At 46.8% G+C, this 14,849-nt stretch overlaps 1 protein-coding gene across 1 annotated transcript in view; it reads left to right on the top strand.

Moving 5' to 3' along the window:
• The window catches only part of PALMD (palmdelphin), a 54,129-nt gene extending 50,169 nt beyond the window's left edge, over positions 1-3,960 (top strand). The window contains exon 8 of the mRNA XM_064147320.1: positions 2,421-3,960. Within this exon, the coding sequence (XP_064003390.1) occupies positions 2,421-2,464 (44 nt within the window). The 3' untranslated portion in view covers positions 2,465-3,960. The remainder of the gene's footprint in view (positions 1-2,420) is intronic.
• The last annotated feature ends 10,889 nt before the right edge of the window (positions 3,961-14,849 follow it).

Raw genomic sequence — 14,849 nt, 5'->3', positions numbered from 1 at the left:
GAAAATAAAATCATAGAATCAGTCAGGGTTGCAAGGGACCACGAGGAGCATCCAGTTCCACCCCCTCCCCAGATTTCTTGTAGGCCCCCTTAAGATACTGAAAGGTCACAATAAGGTCAGTAGAAGGGGGAAAGAAACCCAAACAAATTGTACCAATTAAGGCAGATTTGCAGCTGCCTCAGAAACACACTCCAACAGTCAGCACTGCCTCCAAATGTCTTAAGGGTCCAGCAAAATTTGGAACTAAGCCGCATTTGTCTTTACCTCTCCACTTATTTATTGCCACTCTCTGGGACATTTTAATCAGCAGAAAAAGCCAGGAAGTGACTCAATTTTTCCCAAGCAAACCTACTGTGACTTCTAAAAAGGAAACAAAACCAGGGAAGCCTCTTAAACCTAGAACGATGTATCACATGGAGCTGTTTCTTAGGAGAAGAAAATGTTCTAAAGCAGGCACTGATGGCCAGCCTCGCAGGTTCACCCTAAACGCCACCAGAGAAAGAGGGGACTATTTTTCAGTACCTCGTCATTCAGTACTAAACAGTACAACAGGGGAAAAAAGTCTTCTCTGAAATGATTTTTTTTTAATGTTTAAATGCTGCAATTGCCTCTCAATCAGGCAGCGAGGACTCTTTCAGAGAGAATGGAAAGTGGGAAGCACAAGACAGACCATTGGGACAGTACCTTATGTAAAAATCTGGTTTGGGGAAAGAACTGAATCTTCAGAGCAAGTGACCGAAAAAAAAACAACACCAAAAACAATGATTGGTGATTGTGAAGGACAAGTAGAAAGCAGAGGAATTGTTTCATCTATATAGAGAAATACCATATGAAAGTAGGAGCTTTCAGCATGCCCCTGAACAGACATAAGACACAACTCTTTTCCCCATATAGGCAGTTCTCCCTTCCACATAAGCTCAGTGGGGGACCAATATCTCAAATTATGTGATCTGAGAAAAAGCATCTAGAGAGCAGGATGACAGTGCTGTAATTAGGCCAGCAGGGTTTGTATTACTAGAGCTTGTTTTCTCCTTGAAATTTCAGTCAAATGAATCAGCCTGCAAATGTTTTGAGGGTTCAGCACTTATCAGGGCAATTAAAGGACCTTCAGGGGAAGAAAGGTTAGACATCGTGGGATGAGCAAGGAAAGAAAATTGAAGTTTAATAGACAGTAAAATCTAGTGACAGTGTGGAATAAGCTCTGGTGGGACGTGAAGTCCAAGGCACTTGGCAAGTAGCTAGTCTAGATGATCTGATTTTTGTCCTTACTATTGGAAGCTGCACAACCACAATGAAGGCTCTGCTCCTTCGGTGTTGAAGAGAGGAAGGGAGAGCAATCCTTTTTAACAGAGAAGGACTTATACAGGCAAGATGGTCCTACACCATAGCCTGCCAAACCCGACCACTGGCTATAAGCAAAGCTTCAGAAGGATCGTTCCCTCCAACCACAATTGGGACTGGAATCCCTCAGAATTCCTTCATCTGCATAGGCCGTAGAAGTACCTAGTCCTTAGTACATAGAAGTACATAGTATGTAGAAGCTTTGGGAGAGTTATGCTGGGTATTAGTGGCTCTGTGATACAAAGCTTCACATGCTTATACAGTTCGCAAGAACCCCAGCATTCAAAACCTAACTCGAGTGAGACATCTTGCTAATATCAAGCATCATGTAAACAGCTGCTCTGACCCCCTGTCCCTGCATAGGGCTGAAAGGACGTGCTATTTCGGTTGAGTCTTCAAACTAGGAGGTCAGAGGGCTGGAGATTATTCCTACTGCATTCTCAGATCAGCTACATGGTAGGGGGAAGCTCTTACATATCAAACGGCAGCACTATATTCCATTCTAAAAATAACTGTAACATTTCTTCATCTGCCCTGTGCTGTCACTTTCAAACGTGCTTACATTAGACTCAGTTACAGGCAATAGCTGTGCTTTGTTTATAGAGATACCAAGTTACTGTCACACTTCAATCAGGAACGTGACACTGACTCACCAGGAAGAGAATAAAGCTTTCTGTTAACATTAACACAAAAGAAGGAGACTTCCAAACAGTTACCGCTCCCACCTAGGAGCTGAAACAAAGATTTTGTGCAATTATTCATGCATCCTTTTAATCTGCCAGTATCTAGTTAGGGACAAGTCCACCTGTCTGCAATGCCTTAGTGAAAGTAGTGAAAACAAACCAATTGAAAGAGCTGTACTAATTTTCAAGCCCTGATAAACTATGAAATTTCTTAATTACTCCCTTGTTGCACAATTACACAACTAATACCTGCTACTGATTTCTTTCCATAACACTAAACCAATGCTTATTCTATTGGATTAACCACTGGAGGTGTGTGCATTTCTCATTTTCCTAAAGATGAAGATTTTGCATCAGAAAGAAAACACAATGGCCTGCTTTGTTTTCTTCTTTCAGCTCTACGGATGAGAATGGCCAAGCTGGGGAAAAAGGTGATTTAAACAGCTGTAATGACACAGACATAAATTTTGCTGCTCAAAGCAGAACAAAGCTGAGAAGAGTTCTTCAACATGGATCACGTTTGCTTTGCTCCTCTTTTTATGCATCTGGGTTATTTTGCCCTCTGCATAAGCCAATGGACTTTAGCAGACTTTTAGGTTTGACTAGCTGCCACAAATACACAAAACACCTTCTGGACTTTGCTAAGAGTAATGGAAAGGTCCCTAAGAACATAAGCATGAAGACACAGGCACACCTGGTCCCCATAACGAGCAGTATGTTGCTGTAGAAACAGACCAGATAAACACTCATATCCATGGAACTTCACAGAACAGTGTTTCACTTCAAAGTCTGACAGTCTACCTGATATTGATTGAAGATGTCATCCAGAATTATTCTGGTAAAAGCACTGGTTAATAAAAACTATACATGAGAAAGAGGAGCAGAACCAAACGTAAATATAAAAGCTAGTTTCCAAGCACACCAACTTGCCCAAAATTTAGTGTTCCTTCTGTAGTGACAGTAAAACAAACTAAAAATGGCTAAGCCAGGATTTAGATATCTAACCACCTCTACAGCTCCACAGTCCACTCAGCCTCCTAATTCACACATGACAGCACAGCCATCCTCAGACGGTGTACTGTTCCACATGACACATAGATGCTGCCCACCAACAGCCTCACAAAGCAATCCTATGCATAACACTACAAACAGCCTGACTTCCCAAGCATGCTTCCATCTCCAAGCCTTCTCAGCCAGCCCTGCTTTCCCAGGAAACTGGTTATCAAATCAGTTGTGCCTGTCCAGCAGGGAAACGCCAACCCACCAAGAGACATCAACTGTCAAAAAGGTTTCAATTGCCCAAGGTATTAAAATCAGTGCAACCCACCCATTAGAAATACTGAGCTGTTGATGGCTTACCCTACACCTACATTAGAAGGTCTGCTGTAAGTGTTGCCACTGCTGGGCACAGCTCTCCAGAAATGTCCAAGGCTCCCACCAAGCAACAGACCAATTATTTTCACCTGAGGAAGGAGCTAAGGGCCTCTAAGACTTCTCTAAGGTACAATTGCACCTGGAAATCTCACATGCAAGTCAGATTTTTTCAAGGACATAATTCCTGGCAGGAGAAAGTGCCTCATAGCACTAAGTCCTTAAATCCAAATCAGTAGGATAGCTTTTTTTTTGCAAGGTCTTTACCTGGTTTGAATCACTAAACAGATAAAGCTCAGGTTGTCATTCTAGTATAACTGACTCCAGTTATCCACCAGCAGAAAACAACCACAAGTCCTGCTGGCCTTCCTGGTTTCAAGCAAGAAAGTGTAGTTACTACCTCATAGAGAGTCATGATGGTAGTAATCAGCTGACTTGTAGCCTCTAAACATTTGATGGCTCCTAGTCTGAAATGGGTAATAAGCTCAAATTTTAGGACTTGTCAAAGATGGTCACCTGGAGAGTGGAAATGTGGATAAGAACAAATAAATCTGACTGTATTACACTTTCTCTGTGTCTATTCTGGATTTGTTGTTGTTGCCTTTGGGTTTTGGGGTTTTTTTTGGGGTTTTGTTTGGTTTGTTTTTTTGTTGTTGTTGGGATTTTTTGTTTGTTTGTTTGTTTGTTTGTTTTTAATTGGTCTGCAGTTACGGTGCTAAGAGCAGCAGTTACTTAACTCTTTTATTTATGTTTCTTTTTTTCTGTTTTCTTTTTTTTTACACCTTCTCAAAGGTCCTTAACAGGATACACCAACAAGTGATAGAGTAGAGGAGTGATACGAAGTAGTCACAAGCAGTTTCTGCAAAGTGGCAGATTGCTAAGGCACTCATCCCCTACCTTTACCAATAATCCACTCTGGTGAGACTCCACCTGGAGCACTGCATTCAATTCTGGAGCCCTTGTCAGAGGAAAGATCTGGATGTGCTGGAAGATGTCCAGTGAAGGGCCACAAAGATGATCAGAGGGCTGGAGCTGCTCTGCTATGGGGACAGGGTGAGAGAGTTGGGGTTATTTAGTTTGGAGAAGAGAAGGTTTCAAGGAGACCTTCTTGTGGCCTTCCAGAATCTGAAGGGGGCATATGAGAAAGCTGGGGAGGGACTTTTTAGAGTGTCAGGTAGTGACCGGGGGAATCACAGTATCACCAAGGTTGGAAGAGACCTCATAGATCATCAAGTCCAACACTTTACCATAGAGCTCAAGGCTAAACCATGGCACCAAGTGCCACGTCCAATCCTGCCTTGAACAGCTCCAGGGACGGCGACTCCACCACCTGCCCGGGCAGCCCATTCCAGTGTCCAATGACTCTCTCAGTGAAGAACTTTCTCCTCACCTCAAGCCTAAATTTCCCCTGGCGTAGCTTGAGACTGTGTCCTCTCATTCTGGTGCTGGCCACCTGAGAGAAGAGAGCAACCTCCTCCTGGCTACAACCTCCCCTCAGGTAGTTGCAGACAACAATAAGGTCTCCCCTGATCCTCCTCTTCTCCAGGCTAAACAACCCCAGCTCCCTCAGCCTCTCCTCGTAGGGCTGCGCTCAAGGCCTCTCCCCAGCCTCGTCGCAATTCTCTGGGCACGCTCAAACATCTCAATGTCCCTCCTAAACTAGGGGGCCCAGAACACAGTTCTCGAGGTGTGGTCTAACCAGTGCAGAGTACAGGGGCAGAATGACCTCCCTGCTCCTGCTGACCACACCATTCCTGATTCAGGCCAGTATGCCACTGGCTCTCTTGGCCACCTGGGCACACTGCTGGCTCATGTTCAGGCGGGTATCAGTCAGCACCCCCAGACCCCTTTCTGTTTGGCTGCTCTCCAGCCACTCCGACCCCAGCCTGTATCTCTGCATGGGGTTGTTGTGGCCAAAGTGCAGCACCCGGCACTTGGAGCTATTGAACGCCATCCCATTGGACTCTGCCCATCTGTCCAGGAGGTCAAGGTCCCGCTGCAGAGCCCTTCTGCCCTCCAACCCAGCCACATCTGCCCCCCACTTAGTGTCATCTGCAAACTTGCTGATGACTGACTCGATGCCCTCATCCAGATCATCTATGAAGATGTTAAAGAGGATGGGGCCCAGCACTGATCCTTGAGGGACACCGCTAGTGACCGTCCGCCAGCTAGATGTGGCACCATTCACCACCACTCTGTGGGCTCGGCCCTCCAGCCAGTTCCTAACCCAGCACAGAGTGTTGCCATCCAAGCCATGGGCTGACAGCTTAGCCAGCAGTTTGCTGTGGGGGACAGTGTCAAAGGCCTTGCTGAAGTCCAGATAGACCACATCCACAGGCCTCCCCACATCCACCAAGCAGGTCACCTGATCATAGAAGGAGATCAGGTTGGAGAGGCAGGATCTGCCCTTCCTAAATCCATGTTGGCTGGACCTGAGCCCTTGGCCATCCCTCAGGTGCACAGTTATTGCCCCCAAGATAACCTGCTCCATCAGTTTCCCTGGCACTGAGGTCAGGCTGACAGGGCTGTAGTTCCCGAGTTCCTCCATCCTCCCCTTCGTGTGGATGGGGATCACGTTGACCAGTTTCCAGTCTCCTGGGACCTCTCTGGTGAGCCAGGACTGCTGGAAAATGGTGGAGAGTGGCTTGGCCAGCTCATCTGCCAGCTCTCTCAGCACCCTGGGATGGATCCCATCTGGTCCCATGGACTTGTGGGTGTCCAGGTGGCTCAGCAGGTCCTGAACTAATTCCTCATGAATTTCCAGGGCAACACACCGCTCCCCGACCCCATCCCCCAGTTCGAGAGGCCACTTGCCCTGAACTCCTCCCTCCTTACTGTGGAAAATTGAAGCGAAGAAGGCATTCAGGACCTCAGCCTTTTCTTTGTCATCAGTTATAATGCTCCCCTTCTGGTCCAGTAAGGAGTGGAGGCTCTTCTTGCCCTTCTTTTTAGAATTGATAAATTTATAAAAGTGCTTTTTATTATCCTTCACAGAGGTGGCAGCCTAAGTTCTAGCTGGGCCTTAGCCTCTCTAATTTTTCTCCTGCATAATCTGGCTACATCCTTAAATATGTCAGGAGAAGCCTACCCCTTCTTCCAAAGGTGATACACCCTCTTTTTTTCCCCCAATTCCTTCAGGAGCTGTTTGCTCATCCGGGCTGGTCGCCTTCCCCGCCGGCTCATCTTTCGGCACATGGGAACTGCCAGCTCCCGTGCCTTCAAGAGCTCCAGTTTAAAGTAGGTCCAACCATCCCGGACCCCTTTGTTCCCAAGGACTGCTCCCCAGGGGACTTTGCAAATAAGTTTCTTGAAGAAATTGAAGTTTGCCCTCCAGAAGTCCAAGGTGAGGGTTCTGTTATAGTTCCTCCCTATTTCCCTGCATATTGAAAACTCCACTATCTCATGATCACTACACCCCAGGCAGCCTCCCACTGTCGCATCTCCCACCAGCCCTTCTCTGTTGGAGAACAGCAGGTCTAGCGGAGCTTGACCCCTAGGAGGCTCACTTAACAGCTGCGTCATGAAGCTGTCCTCCATGCGCTCTAGAAATCTTCTGGACTGCCTCCTCTCTGCTGAATTGAGTTCCCAGGAGATATCTGGCAGGTTAAAGGCACCCACAAGAACAAGATCTGATGATCTTGAGACAGCCTCCAATTGTTTGTAAAATACCTCATCTGTTTCCTCATCCTGGTTGGGTGGTCTATAACAGACTCCAACCAGGATGTCAGTTTTGTTAGTCCTCCCTCTGATTTTAACCCACAAGCTCTCAATCCCTTCATCCCTCACTTCAAGTTCAGTGGCAAGGAGTGACTCCCTAATATACAGGATGGATCCAAATTAGAGGTGTGCAGATTCAGATTGTATGTTCTTCATACGTGCTGAAGTTCTTCAGTGTGATGGTGGTGATAAACTGCCACAGGTTGCCCAGGGAGGTGGTGGAAGCCTCATCCCCGGATGTTTTTAATGCCAGGCTGGATGTGACTGTGGGCAGCTCCGATCTAGTGTGAGGTGTCCCTGCCCATGGCAGGGGGGTTGAAACTGGATGCTCCTTGAGGTCCTTTCCAACCCTGAGAATTCTGTGATTGTAATTAATCTGGAAAAAAGCAGCGAAAGTTCTGTGCCACCACCTTTTTCAAAGTAGTTTACAAGAAAGACAATTGGAGAGATTCCACTATGGAGAATGCATTGTAAGTCTGGAGGTGAAATTCACCACCAATACATGAAAACTAACATTTAAAAAAAAAATCAAACCAAAAACTCAAATAGCACACAGGAAAAGGACCAGTCAGTAAGTTGGTGTCAATAATCTCTTGGCTAGGAGGCAAACCACCCTGGCATTGTTTTAGACAGTCCTCTAAAAGTATCAACTCCATACTCAGAATCCATGAAAATGGGAAGAGCTTTGGTATTTATTAAGGGAGACCCAGAAAACAAGCCAATACACAGCTGTGTCATAGCACTTCATATTTGCAACTCGTGTAGAGCTTGGTGTCTCAAGAGACAAATAGACGAGAATAAAAACAAAGGAACAGAAGCACAAAATGGCCTAGCAGTGGCAGCCACACAGGGGAAAAGACAGAAAGGCACTGACATGAGAGGCATAGGTAACTGTGATCAAAGCAGGTAGGTGAAAAACCAAAACACAAATCATTAAGTAATGATACTAAGAAGCAGACTTAAGAACCAGCAGCTCCCTCTCACAGTTGATAGTTAAACAGGAGGGCAAAAGTATTAACTTTAAAAACATTTCTGGATAAAATTCAAATCACTACAAGAGTATAAAGTCCAGCTACAGATCTGAGTTGTCCCACACCATCGATGTAACAGGGTGAGTATCAAATCATGAATTTGGAATAACAGAGACATGAAACACAATAACAGAGACACGAAACACTCAGGGGTTGTGTGCTTCTGGCAAGTAGGGATGTTGTTGTGGAGGGCCTGTAGGCCCAAAAGCAGGCTTATTTATGCCTGTTCTGACTGGACACGTCTCTCTGCCTGCACCAGGGGTAAACGAGCACAAAGGGGCACAACAGACCGGGGCCATAAAGTCAGTTGCCCAGGACACCTGATTGTGTAAGTCCCCACACGCCCAGCTCGGGCTCATGTGATTCCCATATTTGGATTCCAGACCTGTGGGTTTTACCTAGTATGGTAATGTTTGGCTCACTGCCAACCTGATTGGTCATTCGAGTGGCCAATGAGACCATTAACTCTCAGCCCACATTTGATAAATAGGGGTGCACAGGCTCACATGCAGGGCCTTCCCCACATTACTGGCGGCTCTGCCACATGCTTGCCTGCCTGCCTGCCTGCATACTTCCTTGCAGCTTTATGCCTACTTTTGTATGATTGCCTGATGTGCACATTGCCATGGGTTGCTGGGAGCAGACCCACTTGTCTGCATTCGATCGGCCTGAGGAGCAAGCATTGGACCCATGCTCAGACTGCATGGAATCCTGCCTCTGCACCTGGAGAGCCTGCCTGCATACCCCTGGAGAGAGCAGCCAGCAGAATCCAGCAGCAGTAAGGCCAGAGTCTGCCATTTCCCCTGACGCCGGAGGATTCCAGCCTCAAAATCCACAGGCAGAGACCCTGAAGAATTGGACACTTGCAGTAAGCTGACACAGCCCCAGAGGGTTATTAATAATTGATAAGAATTGTGAGTAGATGCCTCTGTAATTTCTATTACCTCTGCCATAAAGCAGAGAGCAGTTTTCAGCTCAGATTTGCTGGGCACAGTATAAGATCTCAGGCGGCATTGAGCCACAGGGAAACTCTCTCGGTTTGTTAATAGTTTGAATGTTTGCTAGTTATGAATAAGTTTTCTGTAGATATATATCCTAGTATGTCTTCATAACAGTGTAAAGAATCCTTTTAATGTTAAAGTTCAGTGGTTGGGGGTGGCGAGAGTTGAAATATTGGAAGTTAATAAATACATATTTTTATAAATATCCTCTCGCATTAATTTCTCCCCTCCGCCAAATAGGCGTAGGTACTGGGAATCCCCATCCGCAACAGATGTTCCTCATTCAAGCGTTGCAGCCTGGGGTTTTCCCACGTCCTGTATCAACAACAGGATTACAAGAAGGCAAATCATCTTCCTAACATGGCCCTGCAAAATTACAGTTCACCACTGCAGCCAGATATTTTTTAAGGTCCCACAGGACAAAAGGCTCTGAAAGAAAGCCCAAGATGGAGTCATAAAATCAGTCAGGGTTGGAAGGGACCACATGGATCATCTAGTCCTAACCCCCCTGCCATGGGCAGTGCCGCCCTACCCTAGATCAGGCTGTCCAGAGCCTTATCCAGCCTGGCCTTAAACACCTTCAGGGATGAGGCTTCAACCACCTCCCCAGGCAACCCATTCCAGGCTCTCACCACTCTCACAGTGAAGAACTTCCTCCTCATGTCCCATCTGAATCTAGACACCTCCAGCTTTCCTCCATTCCCCCTAGTCCTATCACTACCTGATATCCTAAAAAGTCCCTCCCCAGCTTTTTTGTAGACCCTCTTCAGGTACTGGAAGGCCACAATAAGGCCACCTCGAAGCCTCCTCTTCTCCAGACTGAACAGCTGCAACTCTTTCAGTCTGTCCTCATAGGAGAGGTGCTCCAGCCCTTTGATCATCCTTGTGGCCCTTCTCTGGACACGCTCCAGCATGTCCACATTCCTCCTGTAATAGGGACTCCAGAACTGGGTGCAGTACTCCAGGTGGGGTCTCACCAGAGCAGAGGGAGAGAAGCACCTCCCTCACCCTGCTGACCACACTTCTGATGCAGCCCAGGATCTGGTTAGTCCTCTGGGCTGCAAGTGCACACTGCTGGCTCATGTTGAGCTTCTCATCCACCAGCACCCCCAAGACCCTGTCCTCAGGACTGCTCTCCTGCCAGTCACTACCCAGCCTGTATTTGTGATTGGGATTGCCTCAACCCAGATGCAGGACCTTGCATTTGGTCTTATTGAACCTCATGAGGTTGGCTTGTGCCCACCTCTCCAGCCTGTCCAGGTCCCTCTGGATGGCAACCCTGCCCTCCAGCCTGTCTGCTGCACCACACAGCTTGGTATCATCAAACTTGCTGAGGGTGCACTCAATGTCTCTGTCTATGTCACTGACAAAGATGTTGAACAAGACTGGTCCCAGGACTGATCCCTGAGGGACTCTGCTTGTCACTAGCTTCCACTTGGACATGGACCCATTGCCAGCCACTCTTTGCATGTGGCCATCAAGTTCTTTATCCATCTAGTGGTCCACCCATTAATCCCACATTTCACCAGCTTGGAAACCAGAATATGGTGCAGGACAGTGCCAAAGGTCCAGTCCCTCTTAGTGCAGTATCATCTGTCCTGGATGACTGTCACAAATATGTGGTTCATTCTGATACTGATATTCAGCTTCTTTGGGTTGCAATAGGTAAAATCCCTTCTGCACAACACGCCAAAGACCCAAGTTCATGCCAGAGCTAAAACAGGTCATACCATTTGTGTTTTGGAGCACTTCTATGCCTATTCTTCTGCACTCCCTCAGCTAATTGAATGCAAGTGGTTCCCATTCACATATACTTTCCTCTTAGAGCTGCCGGGATCAGACTGATGTCAGCAGAGAATTTCTCAGAATTACTGATCAGCCCTCTCACCCATCTTTTTTTTTCACTTGGAGACTTAATTTCAGTCTGAATTAACCTAGTTGAAAAAGATCTTTGAGATCATCGAGTCCAACCTAACACCTTCTAATTAAGTAAACCATGGCACTAAGTGCCTCATCTACCCTCTTAAACATCTCCAGGGATGGGGACTCCACGACATCCCTGGGCAGCCCAGTCACTCTCGCTCTGAAGAACTTCCTCCTAACATCCAGCCTGAACCTGCCCTGGCACAGCTTGAGGCTGTGTCCTATTGTTCTGTCATTAGTTGCCTGGCAGAAGAGACCAACCCGCACCTGGCTACAGCCTCCCTTCAGGCAGCTGTAGTAAGCAATGAGGTCTGCCCTCTGCAGGCTGAACACCCCCAGTTCCCTCAGCCCCTCCTCACAGAACTCATCTCAGGACTCAGTGTGTGGTCTGATCAGATCTTCCCCTCAGTACAGGGGCAGAAGGGCTTCCCTGGTCCTGCTGGCCACACCATTCCTGATCCAGACCAGGATGTCATTGGCCTTCTTGCCCACTTCTTGCACACTGCTGGCTCATGTTCAGCTGCCAATCAGTACTCCCAGGTCCCTCTCTGCCTGACTGCTCTCCAGCCACTCTGTCCTCAACCTGTAGCACTGCATGGGGTTGTTGTGGGCAAAGTGCAGAACTTGACACTTGGACTTGTTGAAGCTCCTGGTATTGGACTGTGCCCATCTGCCCAGCCTGTCCAGGTCCCTCCTGCCCTTTAACAGATCCACACTTGCTCCCAACTTGGTTTCATCTGCAAACTCACTGATGCTGGACTCAATCCCCTCAACCAGATCATCAGTGAAGATATTAAACATGACTGGACCCAGCACTGATCCCTGTAGCATACCACCAGTGACAGCTGCCAGCTGGATGTGGCACCATTCACCACCACTAAAGCTCTAAAACGGTGCTGAAGTGCAGAAGACTGCATCTCTTCTCCCTGTATGCCTGTCATCTCTAGTTGTTGGGTAAGCCACCTCACACCAGCACAATTTAACACAGCCAAGAGAACAGGTGGAGGTAGCTCTTCAAATAAAAGCTTTAGCATAAGCACAGCAAACAGGCATTTCACAAAGTCTATCTGTACAAATCTGCTTTACATTAAAGATCGAATTGCTTACAGAGCTTGGCAGATCTTTTGATTGCTCCATCTCGGAACACTTCCAGTTTCTGACGTCCTTGATGCGTCTGATCGCTCCGTAACAGGTTGAAGACGTTAAAATGCAGTTCTCGGAGCAACAGCGCCACACAGTGCCACAAACCAGGTGTGCTAGTTTGAAGCAAGCTAGAATGTTTTGGTACAAGAACTAGATAACGGGCAGTGAAATGAAAACAATTGATGTCAACTTCTCTCACAGTCACGCTGAGAACTCTGGGAAGAAGAAAGACTTTTTCTCCATTTTGTCTCTCTCTTGCTTTTGCCTTAGACCTAGTCACATCTCATTAACCCTGCTCCTACTAACCTTGCTCCCTAACCTCTTAGCCGCACCTCTTTTCTTCCTGAGAACTGGGGTAAGGTTGAGAGGGCTGGGGGGAGGTGTTGGGGTGGTTTGAGAGCCCCTCCTGGGGCCTCAGGTTTCTGGGAGGGGAGTTGTGCTTTTGTATTGTTTATCCTTTGTATATTTCTGTATATAATTGTATATAACTGTATATATTGTAAATAGCTGCTTGTAAATTCTGCTAGCTGTAAATAAATTGCTTCACCTATATTCCCAGGGTCCGTCTGAGTTAGCTGGGACAAATTCAAAAGTGTGGGAGGGGTGGGGTAACCCCCAAACCATCACACCAGGGCAGCGAACTGAAGGCATGCAAAAACCTCCAGCCTTCTCAAACGCAGCTACAGAAAGAACAGGGGCATTGGTGTGGCTAGGATCAAAGCTGTGAAAACGTGAAGAAATGGGAAACTGTACAGCAGTGTGGGCAGCAGGGCAGCAACACTCTGCTGAACCCCTACCTGGAGCACTGTGTCCAGTTCTGGAGCCCCTGTGACAGAAGAGATCTGGAGGTGTTGGAAGATGTCCAGTGAAGGGCCACAAAGATGATCAGAGGGCTGGAGCTGCTCTGCTATGGGGACAGGGTGAGAGAGTTAGGGTTGTTTAGTTTGGAGAAGAGAAGGTTCCAAGGAGACCTTCTTGTGGCTTTCCAGTATCTGAAAGGGGCTATAAGAAAGCTGGGAAGGGACTTTTTAGGGTTTCAGGTAGTGATAGGACTGGGCAGAATGGAACCTGTTGGAGAAATTCTTGTTAGCAGAGCACACAAGAATTGATAAACATGAGCAACCTGTGCTGGGAACGTCCTTGGAGCCCTGGTAGCCCAGGAAATCGAGCTGTAAACAGCTGAGCACCCCACACACAGCTGCAGTGGGCCGAGACTAGATAACCAAAGGGGCTGAAGTGGGTGGTGATGGAGGCTGACCCTTAGAACGTTGTGATAAGTTAACCTATGCACACCTTACATGTAACTCTGGACCCTCTGACTGTAACCAATCTTGGTGGAGCACGCTTCTTGTTAGAAGTGCATATAAGTCATTGTATTACGGAAATAGAGTGGATTTGACCATCTAACTATATTGGTGAACAAAGAGTCATTTTCCTATAGCGCTCCACCGAACGTTTTCCAACAGGAACCAAACTAGGCCAGGGCAGAACTTAGGAAGAAGTTCTTCAGCATGAGGGTGGTGAAATACTGGCACAGATTGCCCAGAGAGATGGTGGAAGCCTCATCCCTGGATGTTTTTAAGGCCAGGCTGGATGTGACTGTGGGCAGCCCGATCTAGTGTGAGGCATCCCTGTCCTTGGCAGGGGGGTTGGATCTAGATGATCCTTGAGGTCCTTTCCAATCCTGACAATTCGGTGATTCAGTGCAAGGAGGAGAAACAAAGCTGACCTTAATTCATTCTGCAGCCTGAACATCAGCTAGTTAAAAAAAAAAAAAAATCAAATTAAGCAAGGATTCAGCCAGTTTTCACCCAGAACATATGCATGAGTTGTATTTGAAGCAAGGGCTGGTGACCAGGCTTTGAAGGCTGCACCTAACAATTCAACCAGTGAGTTATTGTGAGACTGATCACAAGGTTTTACTTGCCTGAGAATATTTGCCAGACTAGAAAAACCCAAAAAGAAGTATTCTAATGTTGTCTTGTCATCACATATTTAATCCAAGAGAACACTGAAACATTCTTGAGCTCCTCTTTTGAAGATTTCTTGACCTCGGTGGGATTCCTTTATGAAGCTAAGCATTTAAGGAAAACTATGGCTATCATCAGTGTCACCTATTTTCTTGCTGATCTCTAACACCTCCATGGACTCTTCCCCAGCCCCCTAAATGAGTATAAGTAGAAGTTTTGGAAGTCACTAGACTATGCTGGCCCACTGCTTCCTCTGACTAGTTATGCAGAAAGGGGACAGGGGTGTTGATGATAACAATTCCTGTAGCTAATAACCTTAAATGCTCCCCTTTTATCTGCACTTTCTGGCTGAAAAAGGGCTCAGTCTGAAGAAAAGCTTATATATGCTTTCAGCTCCTGCAAGGAAAGTGCTAGTCCTGAACTCTAGGCATCATTCTCACCATCTCTAGGAACCTTGCACCAAGACAGAGGTCTTGGTGTTACGAAAAAGTAACCAGTAAGTTACAGTACTGAACATAAGGGCCTCACATAAGAAATTGCTAGCTCTGGAATGGAGCAAGGTACCCATAGAGCAACTCCCAGTTTGCTAACTTTAAAGCTGTATTAGATGTGGAACATGGATTATTGCTAATTCTTTTTTCTCCTTGAAGAAAATAAAAAAACTCTGCA

This window comes from Pogoniulus pusillus, chromosome 8 (assembly GCF_015220805.1).
Source record: "Pogoniulus pusillus isolate bPogPus1 chromosome 8, bPogPus1.pri, whole genome shotgun sequence".
NCBI lineage: Eukaryota > Metazoa > Chordata > Aves > Piciformes > Lybiidae > Pogoniulus > Pogoniulus pusillus.
This window is presented reverse-complemented; position numbering and strand designations above follow the sequence as displayed.